The following is a 21,532-nucleotide window of genomic DNA, read 5'->3' on the forward strand; positions in this document are numbered from 1 at the left end:
TTTGCAGACCATCTCTTGGCAAATTGAAATTGCTGCAAGATATAACAATAACCAAGGAGGTGCAACTTTTACAGAACGGAACTGCGCAAAGATCCCTCATTTGCCAATAAAAACACGAATCATTGAACCACAAAAAGAAGCAGCACAGTGTGGAGTTCTCCAACAACAGCCAAAACCAATGCTTTTTTCTTGTTTTAATGTTTTCGTTTGTCAAATATATTTTGTTCTCTTCAGACAATTGACAAAGAGCTATTGCTTGATCGCCTACAATTTTTACTCTCCCGCAATAACGTCACTTAAGCCGCTTTCTTACATGGCGTTGCTTACAGGATGGTTAAAGGCAGAGGACACTATTGGTAATTGTCAAAGTCTAGCCTTCACATTTTGGTGTATCTCAACATATGCATAAAATAACAAACCTGTGAAAATTTGAGCTCAATCGGTCATCGAAGTTGCGAGATAATAATGAAAGAAAAATAACCTTTGTCAAACAAAGTTGTGTGCGATTAGATGCTTGATTCCGAGACCTCAAGTTCTAAACCTGAGGTCTCGAAATCAAATTCGTGGAAAATTACTTCTTTCTCAAAAACCATGACACTTCATGCAGAGGGAGCCGTTTCTCACAATGTTTTATAATTTATACCTCTCCCCATTACTCGTTACCAAGTTAGGTTTTATGATGATAGTTTTTTTTGAGTAGTTACCAATAGTGTCCACTACCTTTAAAGGAGCAAATTTCTTTAAATCTAATCAAAATGACGTCAGAGGTCAATTAAAGGCCCCAGTATTTTTCATTGGTGTATCCCAATGTAAAATAAAATTCACACCGGTGAAAATTGAAATATTTTGTTTTTGTTTTTAAAGTCATCACTTCAAAAGCATCTCCCTTCTCTCTGCCCGGAGTGATTTATCGGAATCCTTCATGCGTAGTCCAAACACTAATGAATTGTAATCAGTTCACTACGGCGCGGTTCTTATTTCAAACGTATCAAACGAAAACAAAGTTCAAATTTGATGGGTTGGCGGGCATGGTGGTAAGGTTTATTGAAATAGAAGAACAGAAGGTGGAACAATCACACAACGGAACTGCGCTGAGATTCTTCAATTACCAATAAAGACACGAATCATGGAGTCACAAAAAGACACAACGCAACATTGTTACAGCAATAAATAAATCAATAAAAAACTCTGTTTTAATTGTCTGGTTTTTTCCATGTTTTGTTTTATTTTATGCTTTGAGTTTTGCATGAAGAAGCTGTTGCGTAGTACGAAATTAAGATTCTAAAATTATTACAATTTCAAGTGAAATTTATGAGCAAAACGTTTTCTCGAAGATTTTTTATTCTTTTGATAAGATACGCCATGAATTCTACTGCAAACTAGTTTAGTGCATACGCAAAAAAATAATGTTTTACTATTTTTTCCTTGTTTTATAGTGTATTCTTGAATGTTGGTTTCACCTAAATGGTTTGGTTTCGCATCACACGCACCCCTCCTCTACAATAAATACAAATCATAATAATTTTTAGGGTCATCAATTTGTTTTCATGTAAACTAATTAGTAGTATATAGTGCGCCACCAAGAGTTTGCCCAAGACAAGTGATAATTCATGATAAAAAAAAAACAGTTTGAGACCCTGGGTGAAAATCCGAAATGGACGCCAAAAAATGGAGACAAACGTGGCACCACTACCATATTTTTCGGTGAAAACAAATCTGAAAACAAGTGAATATTTATTTTAAGGAAAAAGACGGTGAAAGACAGAATCACCCTAAAAACGTTAAAAAACTTTTGACTCGAGTTAAAACAAAAAGTTTCCTCGGTAGCAGCTGCCTCTTGATTACAACAAAAAATTATGACAGTGAATCACCGTTAAAAGTGTTGGTAAACATGGTAGTATAGGGGCCGGGTGCACCCCAGTAAATAGTGACTGACAAGACAGATTTGAGGGCCCCAAACTTTCAGGGATTGTTGAAGTAACTGACCCACAATTGGTTGGGTGAGCCAGGCCCCGATAAATTAATGGTTATATTTTGTTCACAAGCGTTATATGACCCCTTTCCCAAGATGGCTGCTTCTATGTTTCGAAGTTATCACATCTGTGATGTTTTTTTTTTTTTCTTCTTCTTTTTCATTGCGACGGTCGTAGCTCGGCGGGGGGACCCCGGACGCGAATTATTTTTTCCCCAAACGACATTGCAATATGTTCCCCTGCCGCTGTGATTGGCTCTTTCCGTCAGATTACGTCATAAATGGGCCTGCTCTTTTACCAAATCATTGCAATGCCGTTTGGGGAAAATAAATTAGCACCCGGACTACCCCCATAATAAAAACTCGGGCTGAAGTTAGCGTTGGTTGAATATACGATCTTTATTTCTTGAGGTACACCCGTAAGGGTTCATATTGTTGTCCCTGTGTCCCATGTGGAATTATGAGAAATGGGTCACTTCGAGGTAACGTATAGTTTTTGAGAAAGAGGTTATTTTTCACTCAAATAATAAACCACTTTAGTCCTAGCCTGAAGCCTTTCAATTATGCTGAGCCCTGCTGAAAGCCCACAAAGTTGTGCAATCGGTATTTTCATCCCATTATTCTCGTGCACTGTGGCGACCAATTACTATTGAGCCCAAATTTTCTCAGGTCGTTGTTTACTGCATAATGTTCGGATACACCAAGTGGGAAGACCGGTCTGTGACATTAACAAACGTGTCCAGTGCCTTTAAACCAAATTACAAATTACTTATTACTCATTTTTGGAACATCTAACTTTTCTGAGAATCATCTAGCACTCAAAATCACACACTACCCTCGGGCCTTTTCTGTTAATCAAAGATTGACGGTCATGATTTACCTTGTTAAAAAGTGGTCCAGTATTAATGTACCATTGAGTTCCTCACTTTCAACCTGGAACATTTTGCAAGTGTTACATTTTAGCCCTCTAAAAACTGCCTTATATTGCAATTATAATGACTGAGGTATTTTCAAGCTAAGGTGGAATTAATTTGGCCAGTTTAGTCGTACAGGGGTGTTTTTACTTTCGAAAAGCCTGGCTCAAAAGATAAGCCACAGCAATTTAAACGGAAAAATGATTTACTTCTCGGAACATTATGACTCGGTCTGAGAGGCTTTGGGTATGAAACATGTACACTTCTTTTGGTAGTATAGTGCAAGTGCATCAGGCAGGCACTGCAATTTATACAGGGCGCCCTCTATCTTCCTTGGATCAATGAAGTCTGATTTCAGCCTCGTCCGTGTGTAAAGCTACGTGCTGTAGACACCTTACATTACCCCAGTGACAGTTCGCTGAATTGCCGAGTGTAAAAACAGATTTTGTAATTTCACGATCAACAAATAAATAACAACGTGTATTATATACTGTTCAGTATGTAAATGAGACTATTGCGACTGTCATTTTCCTAGTGCTACAGCTTGAGCGCCTCAACAGGTAAATATATCAATTGTAAAATTACACATTTTGTGTTTTTGCCTTTGTGAGAGGGGGGAAAATGAAATTTCGAAGAGAAGACGGCGGTGCCTGTCTGACTCTGGACTCTGAGCATAGACAGTAAGTGTCAGTTGCTAGCTAGCTGTCACACACGAACACGACTAACCATTTTCTAATTTCAAAATCCACGCATTGACATTGACAGGGGCACTTGTGAAAGACTGACAAAGTCCATTCATCTTCTTAGCTCCCTGTCCTTGCCCAGTCACACTCATTGTCAGGCCTGCGAGAGCGGGGGGGGGGGGGGGGGGGGGGGGGGGGTGCTGAGGGGGCTGAGGGGTAGCCCACTTTGTTGAGGGGTTGTACTAAAACCCCTCGACCCTCACGACCCCTCGACGTCTGCCCCGTGTTCGAAGAATGTCCCAATTCCGAATTTATAAAATTTCGCTTTATGGCTGAGTAAGAATTAAGTCCCCGATTTAGAATTCACAGTGTGTGATCCGCGACGCAACTTCCTTCCACGACAAGACTTGATTTCAAGTCTGAGACTGCGGTTATATTTATCTGCATCAGCTACACAGAATTGGGAGTATTTACTCTCCGCTTCCGCAGGTCACGTGCACACCGATTGGGGACCCCAAACACGTCCGTGTGGCCATTTTGGTCGGTGGGGTCTACAAGTACAACCTTGAGCTCCGCTTAGAGCAACTAGTAGTACCATGGAGGAATAGTACACAGGACGGGAGCGATCGGCCGGAAATGGGTTTGCCTGATCATCACATAATGAGTTGGCCGTAACCGTATTCGGGCGGTACACGCAGGTTTCCTGTTGGGATAATAATCTCGGATCGGCCAAGAGATACACGTGGAAATTAGGCCTGGGCGAATTATTTGAATATCCGGTTAATGGCGAATAGGTTTTCCTATCCGTAACCGCGAATGCCTTTTTTTTCTTAACCGGATATCCGCATAGGGCGCGAATAGCTATTTATAAACCGGATAGTTCTGTAATTAAAACCAAGTAACCGGATATTCTTTTAATATCCGAATATCCGCGGACGTCGGGCAACAACTGATAGGAATGTTTTGTCTGAATCCTTATGAAACTTCTATTAAAACAGCATAAATAAAGTATTTAACTAATGCTCACCTCCGTGAAGAGTTAAAACAATGACATTTCTGATGTAAGTTGTTCAAAGATTACGAAAGTTTTCCTTCACGTAGAGTCAATCACGATCAAAAGAAAAAGCAAATCGCCATCTTTAAATTAGATCCGGTTATTTTTATGAATGAACCGAGTGACACTGTCTAAAACTAATATCAATCCGCCCATACGATCTCATTCACAAACGAACAGCACCCTCTAGCTTTTTTTTTTTTTTTTTTAATAGCGGCGAAAAAAACTATTTGAATATCCGGTTAATTTGGATAGTTGGCCAGCGGTATCCGAATATCAAAACTTCACTATTCGCCTAGCACTAGTGGAAATGCCGCGTTTTTTTTATCTGTACATCACAATTGCCACAGGCCCGATCTCAGCAGCCAATCACGCGCAGTTTGCTTCGTGCATACTACGTGTGTATGGTATGTCTCTTTCGCTGTGTTGTTGTGATGTGCGAGGCATGTCAGCATACAAAATTGTGTGCGTGACTGGCTGAGGTTGTGAACTGTGGCAATTTCGGTGTACAGAAAAAAAGATCGCACAAAAGTCGATGGTCGAGGGGGTCGTGGGTCGATGGGGTTTTAAAACAACCCCTTGTTGAGCTGTTAATGGCTCCGCTTTTAACATCGGTCTCATCACTGTCACCATTACATGGTGACAGTGTAATATGGTGACAGTGATGAGACCGATGTTAAAAGTGGAGCCATTAACAGCTCAACAAGATGGGCTACTGAAGGGGGTGCTGGAATATGCTATAGTCCCCCATACATTTCGAACGTTATTTTCAACTCGCCCCTAAAATCTCTGAGTGAAAAATTTGTAACACTTTATAACAAATAAATTTTTAACTCCCACTATTATTAAGCCGGGGCCGCTACGCTTAAGTCATGCTGCATATCGTATAGAACTGTTTTTAAAAACACACTATACATGTACAATGCCATGCGGCGTGAGGAGGGAGGGAGACGGCTAGCTGTGTGTATGTCGATCACAATGTTGTGAAGTCCATGCACTGCAGCCAGTTCTCAGTATGAATGTCAGACAACTCATCTGTTCGGACAACTCAACGGTTCAGACAGCTCGAACGTTCGGACAACTTGACGGTTCAGACAACTTGACTTTGAGACAACTTATTGGCCTAAGATTGCACCACAGAGCATCTAGAATGCAAAATTTTCCCAGGCCCTTCAGCGGGTCCAGACCCCAGGCTGTAAAAGGCTTCGCGTTCCCCTTTATAGCAGGCTCTATCTTTAATAGATCATCATCATCTTCCTATACTGTGCAGAAACCTCCTCTGGAGTAACACTCATCAGCCCCCACCCCCTCCCCTAAACTTTCTTGTCTTGATCCACCCTTGACGATGCTGGTGATGATTAGGGATGAAACGCCGTCTGAGCATATAATGCAAATGGTATGGATATTACGAAGCTATAATTGTTTTTAGGTACAATAAACATGATAGCAAAAATAGGTGCATCATACCTTGAAATAAGCATTAAATTCCAACAGCTGAGAGGGGGGCTCATCACCCCACAGACTACGTCCTAAAAAAATTCCTGGGCCCTAGAGCGGCTTTGCATACCGTGCTCGCCGATTCTTTGGAAAATACAACACCCCCTTGGAAAAAATGTGCTCTCGTGGGCCTGCTCATTGTTTCAATCAGACCCTCCTTCAAATTCTCTGTTCCATACGACCGTCCTGTCTTATTACTTTACTTATATGGACTCTACCGAGTATCAAAGTGAAGTACATGTAAAAGGTCCATGGTCACCATGTCTTCTAAAGTCTAAGGGACTAAGTTCTTGAGTCTTCTCTTGGTTATGTTTTAAAAATTAAAATTTCCCTCTCATCAGTCTCATACAGATGAAATTCCAGGCCTGAAACAAAAACACATTTATAATCTAAGTATTGCCTTTTGGGGGGTTTGGTAATCAGGCATGTCAGGTAATGGCTGATTTGTAAATTAAAAAAATAATACACTGTTTTAATAGTAGGCCTATCTATTTGTATTGTAAAACAAAAGAGATAAAGGTTGTTGTACTTTGTACAGTGATGATTGAGGTAGAATTAGAACCACAAGGTCACAACTGGAGTTGAAATCACGTATACATGTCAAGTTGTGGTCTACTATTTCATTATTACCATACATGTATAAAGAGCCAGGGTCGTTGTTTGTAGTACTTTAGAACTTAGCACCTGTTGACATGGTGCAATATGACTATGAGTGGTTACTGGTACCAGTACTCGAGTACATCATGTACTCGAGTACATGACGTACTCAAGCACTGTTTTGATGTTGATACGCCCTTTATATTTATAAATCAATCCGAACAAATATTAAAATATAACAATGCAATTTTGCAATAAGGGAATCAATGACGAAGTCGAGGTAAATTGTCATTATAACCAGGCCTCTGCGGGTTTAAACCACTAGTTGAAAACTGATTCAACACTGTTTGATTCCCAATCATAAATACCTTTTCGGTCAAAAACTTTTTGGTCAAAAGGTAAAATAAATGCACTAATTATAATTGTTCAATGATTTCTTTCAACACAACACCCCTCCAGCTATGAAATGGTAAAGCCCTCCGCTGCCCTCGGGTAAACAACTCCTTATAAGGGAATGCTGTGCGCGTCGCGCGTATCGCGTGATGTGGCACAACTGTTTCAGCCGTTGCTCTCGACCAATAGGAATGAAGAAACTGTCTTATAAGCACAGGTGCAAGGTCGCGTGTCACACCCATTATTCAACACTTTTTACTGGTGTTATATCATCCGTTTAAACAACCCCTCGTTATGCCCTCTCGACCAATCAGAATGGATAAACTGTCTTAGGTATTTATGAATGTTTTTTTTTTAATAGCAATCCACATTCAATCGTAACATTTATATGGCTCCATTCCAATGGTGAGCTCATTGTAAACAAGTTAAAAAAAAATTATATATTTTTTTATGCAAGTCGCCAGACACACAAGGCCTGAAGACCACTACAAGGTGTGGGCTACAATTTTTTTTTATCCAGAGGCCGTTGCCACCTACTCCTAGGGCTGAAACACTTTTTTTGAGTGGAACTCTAGCCTCTACTGTCTACACGTAAAGCTGACACTACATGTATTGTATTATACATAGTGTACATGGTTCAATCTTAAATTAAAGGTTGGGTCTTATTATTGAACGTGTACAGTATGTATGAAGATTGTTTTTGTTAAAGGCCAAAAAATTAAGAAATATGCAATCAGACTTTAGAAATGTTCAACATTGTGGTGAACACAGACGGAATCGCAGGAATTGGTGTAAAACACCCAGAATCATCCAATTGCACTGAATGTACAATGTGGAACGATCAATAAGAAGAGTCGTGGCCGAGCGGTTAAAGAGCACCGTATTCAAACTTTGGTGTTTCTGATCAGCAGAGTGTTGGTTCGAATCACCAGCCGTGACACTTGCGTCCTTAAGCAAGACACTTAACCATTGCTTCGTCCTTCGAATGGGACGTAAAACCATTGGTCCATTGTGTTGTGTAAAAGAACCCAGTGCACTTATCGAAAAGAAGGGGGTTTGCCCGGTCTTCCTGGCTGTGGCTGCTGAATGCGCCGTACATAGCAACTTGTAAACCATTAAGGTGCTAGATAATTGGGTCTCATAACTTGTAACTTCAATTACCCTTCTTTCTGTATATTATGTATAGCCTATAAGAGCCTTGAGTATACCTTGTTTGGTAGATACGTGCGCTATACATTGTAAGACTTCGATATTATTATTATTATTAACACAATCTCACTGTGGAGATGATTAATTTGCCTGAGAGGCAGTCTGTGAAACATGTACTCCTTAGGACTCTGAGCTGCACCAGTGCTGTGCTGAAAAGAAACTGATTGCTTTTGGAATCAAACATAAATTAATTAATTAAATTAAAGCGCTCGTAAACACCTGGGCTTCTTGTGTTGTTTTTCCCACATGCACACTGCAGCTGATTTTTGTGATTTAATTGTAATATGCGCTAGCTTTCATCATGGTCTCTTGACACCAAAAGACACAGACAAAAAACTCCCACGATTCTTAGAAGGAAAGCAGCAGAGATACAGTTAATGCCTTCTACCAGTCAAATTGCGGAGCAAACAAAATGTAACAATATTAGCACCCTCACTGGTACTTTTTCCCATTCTGAAACTGTGTGGTCGTGCCATCTTTATTTTTGTTATGTACAGACAGTACCAAGTGTCCAGGGGTGGATTTCACAAAGAGTTAGGACTAGTCTTATCTCTCGTTAGGACTAGTCAGTTAACTCTTTGTAAAATCGACCCCAGTGCTTTTAAAGGGAGGCTGCAGTGAATTCAAATAAAACAGTTAAAATTTTGCTGTAATTTATTTCTGATATATTGAACATCAATAAAATGTGTTTGTTTATTCCCGACATTTATGACTTGCGTAATTAGCGAATAAGTCATGCCCCCCCCCCCTTTTATGGATTGTTACCGCCCCCCTACCATCGACGTCACGTCGGGAATTCAAACATATCGTCGGCAAAAAGAGTCTGGTCCCTTACTACACACGCCTAGGTACCAGGCCACACAGTGCACATGTCTCTATATATGCACACAGCCAGGGGGCCTGACGGCTTGGGTTACCGACATGACGCCACGTTTATGCAAATGAAGGCTCCCTTTTAGGGGTGGGGTGGGTTCCCCTAATCTCTTGAAAACCATTTTAAAATACTTGCGTATTTAATGAAACAATAAAAAAAAAGATTTCAGGTTTAAAAAGTCATGTTTAATCGTTTAAATGAATAAAAACACACTGCAGCCACCCTTTAAATTGCAATGTGCACATTTGTATCGCAGTACATTCTACAATGTACTTAAGTTTCAATTCATTAATGAAACTTACATGTAGAGGCCATTGATCCTGCTTTACTCGCGTCAAGTGCTTAATAGTTAATAACTGTACACATAGCAAAGTTAATTGATTATTTATTGCATCTTTAAATTAATTACAAACAAATGTATACGTACGCACATACAATTCGCAACTGCATAGTTTACATACGTGTCCAATTACACTGTATAGCATTGCATGCGAAAGGCTCTGCATTGTACATGTATGTGTGTACAATGTATGTTAGTTGCATATGTACGATTCCTCCTACACCACACTTGGCGGTATAATTAGGCCTACTATAGCCCTACCAAATTGAAATGTTATAATGCAACTGACAAATGTGCACTGCATACATTACTGTATCGAGTACTTCATTGTACACAATAATACACAGTGTGGACATTAAAGCCATTTTTTTTACACTTCGGAACAGAAAAAAAAAAAAAAAAGTTCACAGATTTACAAATAATTTACAGGGTTTACAGAAGGTAATGGTGTAAGACTTCTCTTGAAATATTATTCCATGAAATGCTTTACTTTTCGAGAAAACATTAAAACAATTATCAATTCTCGTTGTTGAGAATTACGGATTTATTTTAAGCACATGTCATGACACGGCGAAACGTGCGGAAACAAGGGTGGGTTTTCCCCGTTATTTTCTCCCGACTCCGATGACCGATTGAGCCTAAATTTTCACAGGTTTGTTATTTTTTATATCAGTTATGATACACAAAGTGTGGGCCTTTGGACAATACTGTTTACCGAACATGTCCAATGGCTTTAAAGGCAGTGATTACAGTATTAAAGAGACACGTCACAACTTTGGTTCCACAAAATTGCGGACAGTGTTAGTTCATGAAATAAAAGGAAAATCACACACTTTCGAGGTAGACCTATACGTGTACCATGTACAAATGTACAGTAAAAAGTACAGTGTGAATATGACCTGTAGTATTAAAGGTACACGTCCTAACATTTGTTCCACAAAATTGCGGGCTGTTTTAGTTCATGAAGTAAAATAAAAATCACACACTTTCGAGGTAAACCTATACACCTTGTACATATACATGTACATGTACAAATTATGTAAAGTAAAAAGTACAGTGTGAACATGACCATAGTTTTAAAGGGACACGTCACAACTTTGGTTCCACAAAATTGCGGACTGTTGAGGTTCACAAAGTAAAAGGAAAACCACACACTTTCGATGAGGAATATTTCTACTTCTTCCCTCATGGTGAGTGCACAGTACACCATCTGTTGTTGTTGTGTGCACGCGAGGGTGTGAATGTCTAATCAGTGCAGCTGGGTGAACAGTGAACATGGAGTGGAGATGAACAGCTCAGGTCGGCTTAGTCGGAGCTGGATTTTCCACCGTGGTTAAAACTTGTGCTGATTATTATTAATATATTTTACGTGCAAAGAAAAAAAAATCTTTTTTCTCAGTTAATTCATGACAAACGCATTTTGTAGCCCAAAGCGCCCAATCAGAAGGCAGCGTGTACATTTAATTAAACAAAGTTTTATATGTACATGTCTGGCCTTGAAATACGTGTAACCCACGGCACCCACAGCACCCACAGCAATGCGCTGTTTCTTTTACCGCATGAGAGCACTCTCAAACATACTTGTATAACTTCCGGAGGTACAAATTCATACGAAACACGAAAGACTGGAACACACCACCACAAACATACGGACCATAAAACCTGATTTGTCTTGCACAGTTTTAGTGTGGATTCTGTCACTTTAAAAACAGTTGTGGGTATATGTATACCCCCGGAAATGATAAAAATTCAGAGCCCCCTCATGGGGTCAATGGCACATTGATTTGGTGCCCTGTGTTTCTGCTGTGGTGCCCTTTGCAATGTCCCAATACAAATTTACATTTTCCTCATAGAGGTGCCCCTTTTCTAGAGGAAAATTGCTTTGCCCTTCATTAGAGCCAAGTTCAAGGCCTGTTACTTGCCATCTGATAATACACAGTACAAAGTAATTGAGCCATTGGAAATTAAGCTGAACTGTCAAAGGAGGCTGACTGCATGTACATGTAAGGATGATAAATGTTTGTACATGTACTCTTCTAATTTGATACTATGGGTTAATGATAAAAAACTACTGATAGCAACATAATTAGCAGTAATAGTATACTGTGCATTCACCTCCGTAAATTGTAGCCCTTGAATTACAGTGTACATGAACCTGGTGGTGGTAGTATCTGTCTACATGCCTTGACACTTGTGTCCATGCATTTAAGCCATTTTGTTTGCATATAAATGCAACAATTTGTATCGGGGATAAAGAATAATATCGTTAGTTTTACCATACATTTCTAAGTCCTGCAGGAAAAAGTCCTTAAAGCCATTGGACCCTTTCGGTTCAGAAAAAAAAAAAAAAAAAGGTCACAGATTTACAAATAACTTACAGGGTTTACAGAAGGCAATGGTGAAAGACTTCTCTTGAAATATTATTCCATGAAATGCTTTCCTTTTTGAGAAAACAGCAAAACAATATAAATTCTCGTTAACGAGAATTACGGATTTATTTGAAACACATGTCATGACACGGCGAAACGCGCGGAAACAAGGGTGGGTTTTTCCGTTGTTATCTCCCGACTCCGATGACCGATTGAGCCTAAATTTTCACAGGTTTGTTATTTTATATAGAAGTTGTGGTACACAAAGTGTGGGCCTTGGACAACACTGTTTACCGAAAGGGTCCAATGGCTTTAAAATGGGTCTATTGTTGTTATTATTATTATTTTTGTTTTATTTGCCATAACAGTACAAAACAAAATACATTGACAATATACCCCGAGATGGGCAAGGGACAACATAAGCAAATGATCCGTAGATCTGTTGTCTATGTTTTTTCCTGTTGGGGGTGTTGTTGTTGTTTTCACTTGGGTCCAACAATTTTGCATAGGAAAATATTTAGCCTGCTGTAAGCTTGCTAAAAACTAAGTCGCAAAATCGTGCTGGTTTTTGAGCAGCAACTGGGTGTGTAGCATTTTTGCTTTGCTGTACAATGGAAATTGTCACTGCATTGAGTATAATGCAGTGCTTATCACAAATCAAATGATAAAACTAAAAATAGTGTTAGCTATCATTGAATGCAAATTTTTACATTTGCAGAGTTTTACATACTGAACTATTTGATTTATCTATTTTTATATGTAATGCGAACAGCTGCTATTCATACTGATATAACTGGTTTCCATAACGGGGCAAGCTTGGTGGTTAACACTAACTTACAGTGTATGGTTTGTTCATGAATGCAGGGGTCACGGGTTCAAATGCCACTTGAGTAGTTTACTTATTGTACGTGTCTACATGGGTTTTGTCCTCAGCACTGTGGAAACCACTAAGTATACAGTTGTTTGTTGTAGGCCTACTGGTCAGTGAAGGAAAAAACCCAAATTTACTAAATATGTAATGTTCATCTCTGTGTTCATGCATGCATTAGAAAACAGTCCTGCAGCTGAGGCAGTGTTTAAATTGGCGGCTACGGCTTTGCCTATATATGGAAAGATTTCCGCATCACGCGTTAGGGTGTAGGTAACCTTAGCAACACCCCCTTAGCAATTTCTTGTTATGACATGTATGAAATGCATATATATGGTTAGAAAGATATTTTAAAAGTAGAATATAATGATCCACACAAGTATTTCTCAAAATTGCACGGTATTCCTTTTACATAAAAAAAAAAACACGGTCGGTCGTTTATAAATGGCCGACCGTGCTAGTCGACGAGGTTAAAACAAAACCACGCAATTTCGAGGCATATTTGTGTGGATCATTGTATTCTACTTAAACAACATCTTTCTACCCATATCCATTTTATAACAAACGGTTACAGAAAGCTTTTCAAAGATCAACTCGACCAATCCAAGGCAACGTGGACCTTTAAGGACACCTAGTTTAGAATAAAGATGAAATTGACAATTGACCGAAATGAAGTGAGCATTTTCTAGATTAGGTTCACCATTCATTCAAAAGATTTTCGTGGAATATCAAGGATGAGTGATTGGCTGTTTCCAGTCCCCAGACATGCCAGATTAGCTTCAGAATTCTCGTTCTTGTCACAGCTTTCATTTTAAATTTAAAACTAATTACATTGGGGGGAGGGGAGGTTATTATGTTGGAGGAAACTTCTTACTGTAGTGTAAAATTGTAGTACTAAATATGCATACATGGGCTGTAGTCAATGAATGTTAAAGATTTCTTGGCCTGTTTTTTTAGCAAAAATATGTTTCTCATTAAAATAGTTAAAATTCATAATTATAATGAAAAGAAGAATAACACATGTGCATGTATAATGTGCACATACCAAAGGTGCTCAAAGCACTGTAACAATAAAACAAAACGGAAAGAGACAACACAAAAGAAGAAAAGAAACATCAGAAGAAAAAACAAAAAATACCTTTGACTTGAGGTGTATTTTGAGAAACTTTTTGAAAAAGTGAACATTGAGATTACATTCTTATGGATTTTAATTTGAAGGGGAAGCTGAGAATGGTATGTGCTGATTTAGTACACGCACGCCCTGGAGATGTGTGCATGCTTTTTGAAGAATTTGATATGACTCGTGCGCTGTGCTGCCGCTGCATGCCAACTCTCAGTATTTAACCCGGGTTTTGGAGGGCAAAACTGCCAACTCCGAGATTCAAGCAGCTCATTTGAGTTTTTAAAAATGCTCTTGTTAATTTAAAAGGAGCGTTTTTTTTTTTGCTCTCCTCGGAAAACATTATGGAGTGCGGAGGAGCACGAGCGCGATCATGGTCCTTTTAAATAAAGGCCTGCGTAAATGGTGATGGGTAATTTGAGATTGAAAGACTGGAATCGTTGAGTTGTTATGGATCTTACTGCATAGTGTTGGATGTTGTTCATTGACAATGCAGATATTTCACATAAACTGTGTCAACTGTGCACACATTGACACCAGAGCAAATCACACTCGACAAATATGCAATTAGATTTATCACAGTGGTAACACACATCGATGTAAGGGTAAAAACCAAAATTAATATTCTTTATCCCAGATGCAAACTTAACATCTCTTATAGATTTACATGTATCACAATAGTCTTTATTGCATGGAGGAAGAACTACAGAAGCAAGAATGGTGTTGGTACATTTAAGTGCAGAAGTCGGCGGTAAGCAGAGCCATGAAATTTTGCCCCAGACATAACAGGACAAAAGACTATGACAATTCTACAAGAATTGGGTGGCATGCGTAAAGCACTTGCCTCTTACCAAGGTGACCCGGGTTTGATTGCCGGCCAGGGCCGTGTGAGATGAGTTGTGCGTTCGTTCTCTGCTGTGCCACGAGGGTTTTCCCGCCCATCCGGTTTTCCTCCCTCGGGAAAAATCAAACACTTTCGATCTTGGCTGTGCTCCGTGGTCATAATGGGTTGGGTGGTCATAATGGCAGCCAATGGTGCCCATGCATACATGTACCTGCTTTTCAAACACGTTGTAGCTGCCTCCTTCACAATTCAGCTCTTGGCTGCAAGTAAGGATGATTAGCCCTCAAATAAGTCCACATCACGTAACTTTTGAACAGTAGAAGATGACAGCATAATAAAACAAAGCCCATACTGTACGTCTACAAACATGTGCATGCAATATGGAGGAGTAAATCATTCTTTCCTATTCTCTTTGTCAATGTAGTCTGAACATTTCAAGATGGCTGACTTACAGGCAGCGTTGGAGTTCGCCGTTGAACTTACAAAGTTTCACAATATCGATTTGTTTCAAAGAGGGTGAGTATTTAAGTGTTCCATTGTAGTTGAAAACTATTCTTGCTTCGATCTGAACGATAACCCCAGTTTCTTTTTCACAAATTTTGTCTCTTATGATAGCTTTCCCGAAAACGATTGGTGTAAAAGTTGAAGAGTATGATGTACAATATCATTGTTGTTTCTCTTCAAATGTACATGAAAAAATAAGTTATTGAAAATCAACACGTGAAGCGCCCAAGTTCTAGCTGTAAGTCTATGGGTGCATTTCAAGGGAACCAAGGCAATGACCAGGGGGCACGGAGGCAATCGCCTTTTGTTGTTGCCACTGTGAAGTATCAGGCCTGATGACCTATTGTGATGTTTTGGCAGTGTGCAAAACTGATCTTTTTGAAGTTAATCTGTAATCAGCTTTTCTGGATGATATTTCCACCCAGGTACTACCATGTTAGATGCTCAATCAAAGGAGGTCCTAAAACAACTCTTATATCGGAGGCCATCATCGTCAAACCTTCAGGTGAGTGGTTTTGAACGTACAACAAGGTGTTAGCCTGGCGATGACTAGAGCAAGCTAGTTGAAACTTTGAGACCATTAATAAGAACTCAATCCGTAGTAGTGAAGACACAAAATATAATACTAAAAATAATAATAATTTGTGCTAAAGTAGTAGTCCAGGCCATTATTCTACCTTCGGCCCAGGTTAGTACATGTAGTTAAAAAGCGGGACAGTTCTTTTCAGAACTGAAATCTACTCCGCTATAGTAGAGTATAAAGCAAGACATTTCGCTGAAGAACAAAGCCTACCTGGCAAGATACGCACTATGGTGTTTATACCGTAATCCAAATACTGTTTATCCAACACTGTCCACTGCCACTTAAAGACTTAAAGGATAAAGACGGGTACTTGCTTTCAGAACCAGGGGGGATTGCACCCAGCGGTCTTAAACTGGTCTATGCGCTATAGCCGGCTAACTTGAGACGCGCTTAGACAGTCTTTAATTATAGACCGATTGCAATAGCGCGGTCTATAATTATAGCCAGTCTTAAATCTGAAGCCTGCTCTGAGCTGGCTATAATCGGTCTTTGTTTTTTGTTTTTAAAGATGGTGCTACATTTGTTAGTTGTAGATGATTTGATACGAAGAGCTCTAGGATTAGATTTTATTTTAGAAATAGATTACACCCATGGGAGGCATTATGATGATGATCAAGGTGATTGTATCGTAAACGTTTGTTACCAAAAGTAAAAAATGACACAACTCACAGATTTGATATCCGATGTTTTAAACCAAAGCAATAAGAACAATACCGTACCACCAGTGCCTGCAGAGTGCTAAGTATTATGGGACATTTGTTCGTATTTCATTATTTTTCACCGACTTATCTCAGACCGGCTTATTGCAACAGGCTTAATGACTGACTAAGCTAAGACCGTCTAAGGCAGATAGCCGGCTATAACTGACTGGTCTTAGACCGCTGACTAAGACCGTTTTATTGCAACCCGCCCCAGAGATTTCATTGGAAACAATAATTTCATTGGATATGCGTTTTGATTGGTCCGAGGTTACGTTTGGCAGCTGCACTTTCTAACATGTGCATAATGAAGGTGATTATGGGCGTGGTTTGACCTAGGCTTGAGGCCACTCTCTGGCGTAACTCGCGAGCCTTAAACGGTGACGTCTGATGTTCAGGCTACCATTCACTTTGTCCATGTCTCTTATACTGCACTTCAAACAATTTCTTGTTTTTATCTACCGGCAGAGGGCTCTAACAATTTGTCAGCCTACACCTGTAAGAATGTGGGCGTGTCCAGAACGTTTCCGATCATGTATAAGAGGGAGGAGGTGGAGCTCCATGACGTCAAACTGTTTAAAGTCTACCTTCTTGTGGACAGCCACAGGGTATGTATCCAGAGTTAGGAACGGGGCTCAATTTCATAGAGCTGCTTGAGCGGAAAATATTTATCAACAAATTTCTGCTAAGCACAAATGAACAGGATACCAAGTGACACATGACATGGGCCCAATTTCATGGCTCTGCTTACCGCGGAATTCTGCGCTTACGATAACGATTCTCCGCTTACGTGCAAGCGCCAAATTTCTGCGCTAGCCTTGTAAGCGTAGAATCCCTAGTAGCGCTGAGTACGTACGTGCAGAAGCCAAAATTCGCCGCTTACCAGTGAAATACGCTTGCTGTAAGCATGGAATTCCCTGCTTCCATTAGTGCCGATTCTGTGCTTACAGTAAGCAGAGCCATGAAATTGGGCCATGGTCTTTTTGCTTGTAATCGGGTATGTACAATGGGAGACAGTGAGGCGCTAGGTGGCAGCAGACTTACCAGGTAAATTTCCATTGTTTACGTACTTCTGAGCACTCGCACATTACCAAAAACAATGGATTTTACCTGGTAAGTCTGCTGCCACCAAGCGCCTTGAAAGTCTCCCATTGTTTTTTTGCTAAGCTACTTTTTGTGCTTTAAAGGGTCTATGTACTTTTTGTAGGACGAAAAACACAATGTCTACAGATTTACATTACACAGTTTGAAGATAATGATAGTAAGACGAAAATTATTTTAGCATGTAAAAACGTATTTTCATGACATTGTTTTACTCGTTTCTCAAAAACTACAGCACCTCAGCAACTAATATTTTCAGGGAAGCTTACTACTATCATTATCTTCCACGGTGCAAGTTTAATGTATATCTGTGGACATTGTGTTTTGTGTTACAAAAAGTACCTAACCCCTTTAAGCAGCTCTATGAAATTTTACCAAGGAAGGGTTTTGAAGCGGAGCTGTGTATTTAAAAGAGAGTTGCGACATCATGTAGAGGGGTTACATTAGTTCACCTGATTGTTGGACGCCATTTTCTGTCCACCATGGAGTACTTAACCCATTGCGCAGTCTAGTCTGGCACCCTGTGTCCGCCCATGCATATTTTTGCTTGACACAAGTTGGCTTCTAGATGCAAGTTGCGGCAACTCTCTCATTATAGACAATGTGACCTGTGACATCACATGTTTACAAAAGAGCTACAGAGCCTGGACTTCCGGCAGGCATGATTTGTGAAGAAAACATAAAATCTTTTATTTTATGGAGATTGCACAGTCTGAATCTTACCAACTTTTGATATGATGAAAGGGGGGCACATCTCAAAACTCGTCCAGCTTTTACTTTCATAATTCTTGGATTTATGAGGAAATTATGACACAAAATGCCAACTTTCCCATATGACCTGTGCAGTATTGTGCCTGCCAGAATATTCAAAGAATGTACAAGGTCACACTTATTGTAAACAAAGGTCACATGGTCTATACACATCTGGTTTGAAGCATTACTTGCGACCTTTTGTAATACTGATGTGCCACAGAGTGATTTGCCTGCGGATTTTGATTTCAAGGCACCCGGTAAAGTACTGAGTATACAATGCTCAATGGATAACCATGCATGGGTAGAACCAAATTATAATCTTCATCTCCCACGCAAAAAAAAACTCCATCTTCGCACAAATTGCCTCCCGATTGGCAATTTACTTCCGCTCTCTCCCCAGTCAGCCTTCCAAAAATAGACATTTAGAAAGAAATGATGTTGCTGAAGGCGTGACACCTCCATGTGATGTTTCCCATGGGGAGATACACATGTGAGGTGATCATAGGCAGTATGATACATTGGTGCATTGTTGTAGTTGACTTTAAGGTGCTGAACTTAAAGGATTTGGGTACTTTTTGTAACTCAAAATACAATGTCCACAGATTTACATTAAACTTGACACAGTTTGAAGATAATGATAGTAGAAAGTGTCCCTCAAAATTTTAGTTGCTGAGGTGCTGTATTTTTTTGAGAAATGCGTAAAACAATGTCATGAAAAAATGTTTTTCAAAATGTACACAGATTTACATAAAACTTACAGGGTTTGGAGAGAATGATAGTGGAAAGCTTCCCTTCAAATATTACTAACTAAGGTTGTGTAGTTTTTAAGAAATGAGTAAAACAAATCACAAAATCATTTTCGTCTCATGAGACCAAAATGATTTTAGCATACGTTTTTACATGCTAAAACTGAGACGAAAATTATTACTTTTACTCATTTCTCAAAAACTACAGCACCTCAGTAAGTACAATTTCAAGGGAAGCTTTCTACTATCATTATCTTCAAACTGTGTAAGTTTAGTGTAAATCTGTGGACATTGTGTTTTTTGTTAGGAAAAAGTACATATTATTTTTTAAATACCCTTTAAGATCAATCCTATCTTTTTTTCTGAAATCTATTCCTGGTGCATTTGCATCTATACATACAATCTTCCTAAAATTTCCTTGTGTGATTCTGAAATGCAGTGCTCCATCAGGTTTTACGAATTGTACCTCCTTTAATAATCTGATTTATTCAAGTCTGGGTTTCATGCTAGATTTCAACTAGCCACAACCAGTAACCTAATTTAGTGACTCAAGTTGTGGTGGCTAGATAGCCTGCAAACCATACTTAAAGGCAAAGTCTATTTGGTTTTTGGAACCTATCGATTGTTTTAACTCTATGTAGATGCATGTATACAATAAAACTAAAAAAAAAATTTAAATGGTGGTCATGTTTTTTAAATAATTTATGTTCGAAAATCTAGAGGGCTATACATTGTAGTCCATGCAAGAACAATTAGTAACAGTAAAAATAATAATAGGTATTTGTCATGCGCCAAATCAAACTAAACAGAAAATCAAGAAAGAGGTAATTTCTCACTCAAACATTTAACAAATTCAGGCCTGAAGCCTTTTTAGGCATCTCAAAAGCACACACATTTGTGCAACAAGGGAGTTTTCTCTTTCATTATTCTCTTACAAATTCGATGACCAATTGAGTGTAAATTTTCACAGATATGTTGTTTTATGCATATGTTGGGATACACTGTGTGAGAATACTAGTTAGTCTTTGACAATTACCAATAGTGTCCAGTGCCTTTAAAGCCATTGGACACTTTCAGTAAACAGTATTGTCCAAGGCCCACACTCTGTGTATCACAACTTATATACAAAATAACAAACCTGGGAAAATTTAGGCTCAATCAGTCATCGGAGTCTGGAGAAAATAACGGGAAAACCCACCCTTGTTTAAAATAATTCCGTGATTCTCTATATCGAGAATTACATTCTGTAAAACTGTACATGTAAGTTATATGTAAATCTGTGAACTTTTTTTTTCTTTTTCGAAAGTGTCCAGTGCCTTTAAGTAATCTTCTACCATTGCCCTCCCCCCCCCACCACAGATTGAAGAATCGTTACATGATGCCTGTATTCAGCTAAGTGTGGACCTTCACTTCTCTGGCAGTGAAGAAGTGTAAGTATTGCCGGTCTGGTACCTAATGTTCTCTTGTTCAGTCTACATCAGGGCGTAATTTTATGGGTCTGCTTACCGTAAGCAAAGAATCTGCGCTTGCGGAAGCAGGGAATTCCGCGCTCAGGGAATTCCGCGCTTACGCCAAGCGTATTTCACGAGTTAGTGGGGAGTTTTGGCATGTTCGCATGCGTACTCCAAGTTACCAGGCATTCTGCACTTACAAAGCTAGCACAGCAATTTGGCGCTTGCATGTATGCGGAGAATGGTGATCGTAAGCGCAGAATTTGGCGGTAAGCATTTCCTCACCATGTGCCCTTTAGGGAGAAAATGCCTTGGTGCCCTTGCCCTTTCGAAAACGAAGCAGACAGGCCTGTTGAACGGTGGTTCAATGTAAATCTGTGGTCGATTGTGTTTTGTGTCTCACAAAAAGTACCCTTTAAAGTTGATTGTTGACTTGTAATTCTGTTCAATTGACTCGATGATTAATACCGATAGGCCGGGAACACCAGAAGCAATGGAAATGATCAGCAGCCGGACCTTGAAGTTAAATCTAAACGGATCCGATGGCCTCCATAGTCACGTTCCTCTACTCTTTGATTACTTTCATCTCTCGGCGGTTTCCATGACGATACATGGATCCTTACTTGGACTCCATCAAGCAACCTTTGGGTGAGTCGGGGCATAAAACCTATCTTGGTAACGAGTACAGATGAGCTGTTGATAGTATAAAACATAGTGAGAACTTCAATTAGGTTTTGAGGTCTCGAAATCAAGCATCTGAAAGCACACAACTTCGTGTGACAAGTGTAATCTTTATTATTTCATTATTATCTCGCAACTTGGACGACCGATTGAGCTTAAATTTTCAGAGGTTTGTTATTTTCTGCATATACGGTGGTATACAACCAGGTGAGAAGACTAGTCTTTGACAATTAACAATATTGTCCAGTGTCTTGTGTTGTAAAAAAACATGTTTAGGTTGG

At 39.4% G+C, this 21,532-nt stretch overlaps 1 protein-coding gene across 1 annotated transcript in view; it reads left to right on the top strand.

The window, feature by feature from the left end:
- Window positions 1–3,276: 3,276 nt before the first annotated feature.
- LOC139952075 (protein FAM135A-like) overlaps window positions 3,277–21,532 on the top strand; it is a 41,282-nt gene continuing 23,026 nt past the window's right edge. Inside the window, exons 1-6 of the mRNA XM_071951024.1 lie at window positions 3,277–3,446; window positions 15,159–15,250; window positions 15,664–15,743; window positions 16,988–17,127; window positions 20,479–20,549; window positions 21,045–21,218. Coding sequence (XP_071807125.1) covers window positions 15,174–15,250; window positions 15,664–15,743; window positions 16,988–17,127; window positions 20,479–20,549; window positions 21,045–21,218 — 542 coding nt within the window. The 5' untranslated portion in view covers window positions 3,277–3,446; window positions 15,159–15,173. The remainder of the gene's footprint in view (window positions 3,447–15,158; window positions 15,251–15,663; window positions 15,744–16,987; window positions 17,128–20,478; window positions 20,550–21,044; window positions 21,219–21,532) is intronic.

This window comes from Asterias amurensis, chromosome 20, assembly GCF_032118995.1.
Source record: "Asterias amurensis chromosome 20, ASM3211899v1".
NCBI classification, from domain to species: Eukaryota; Metazoa; Echinodermata; class Asteroidea; order Forcipulatida; family Asteriidae; genus Asterias; species Asterias amurensis.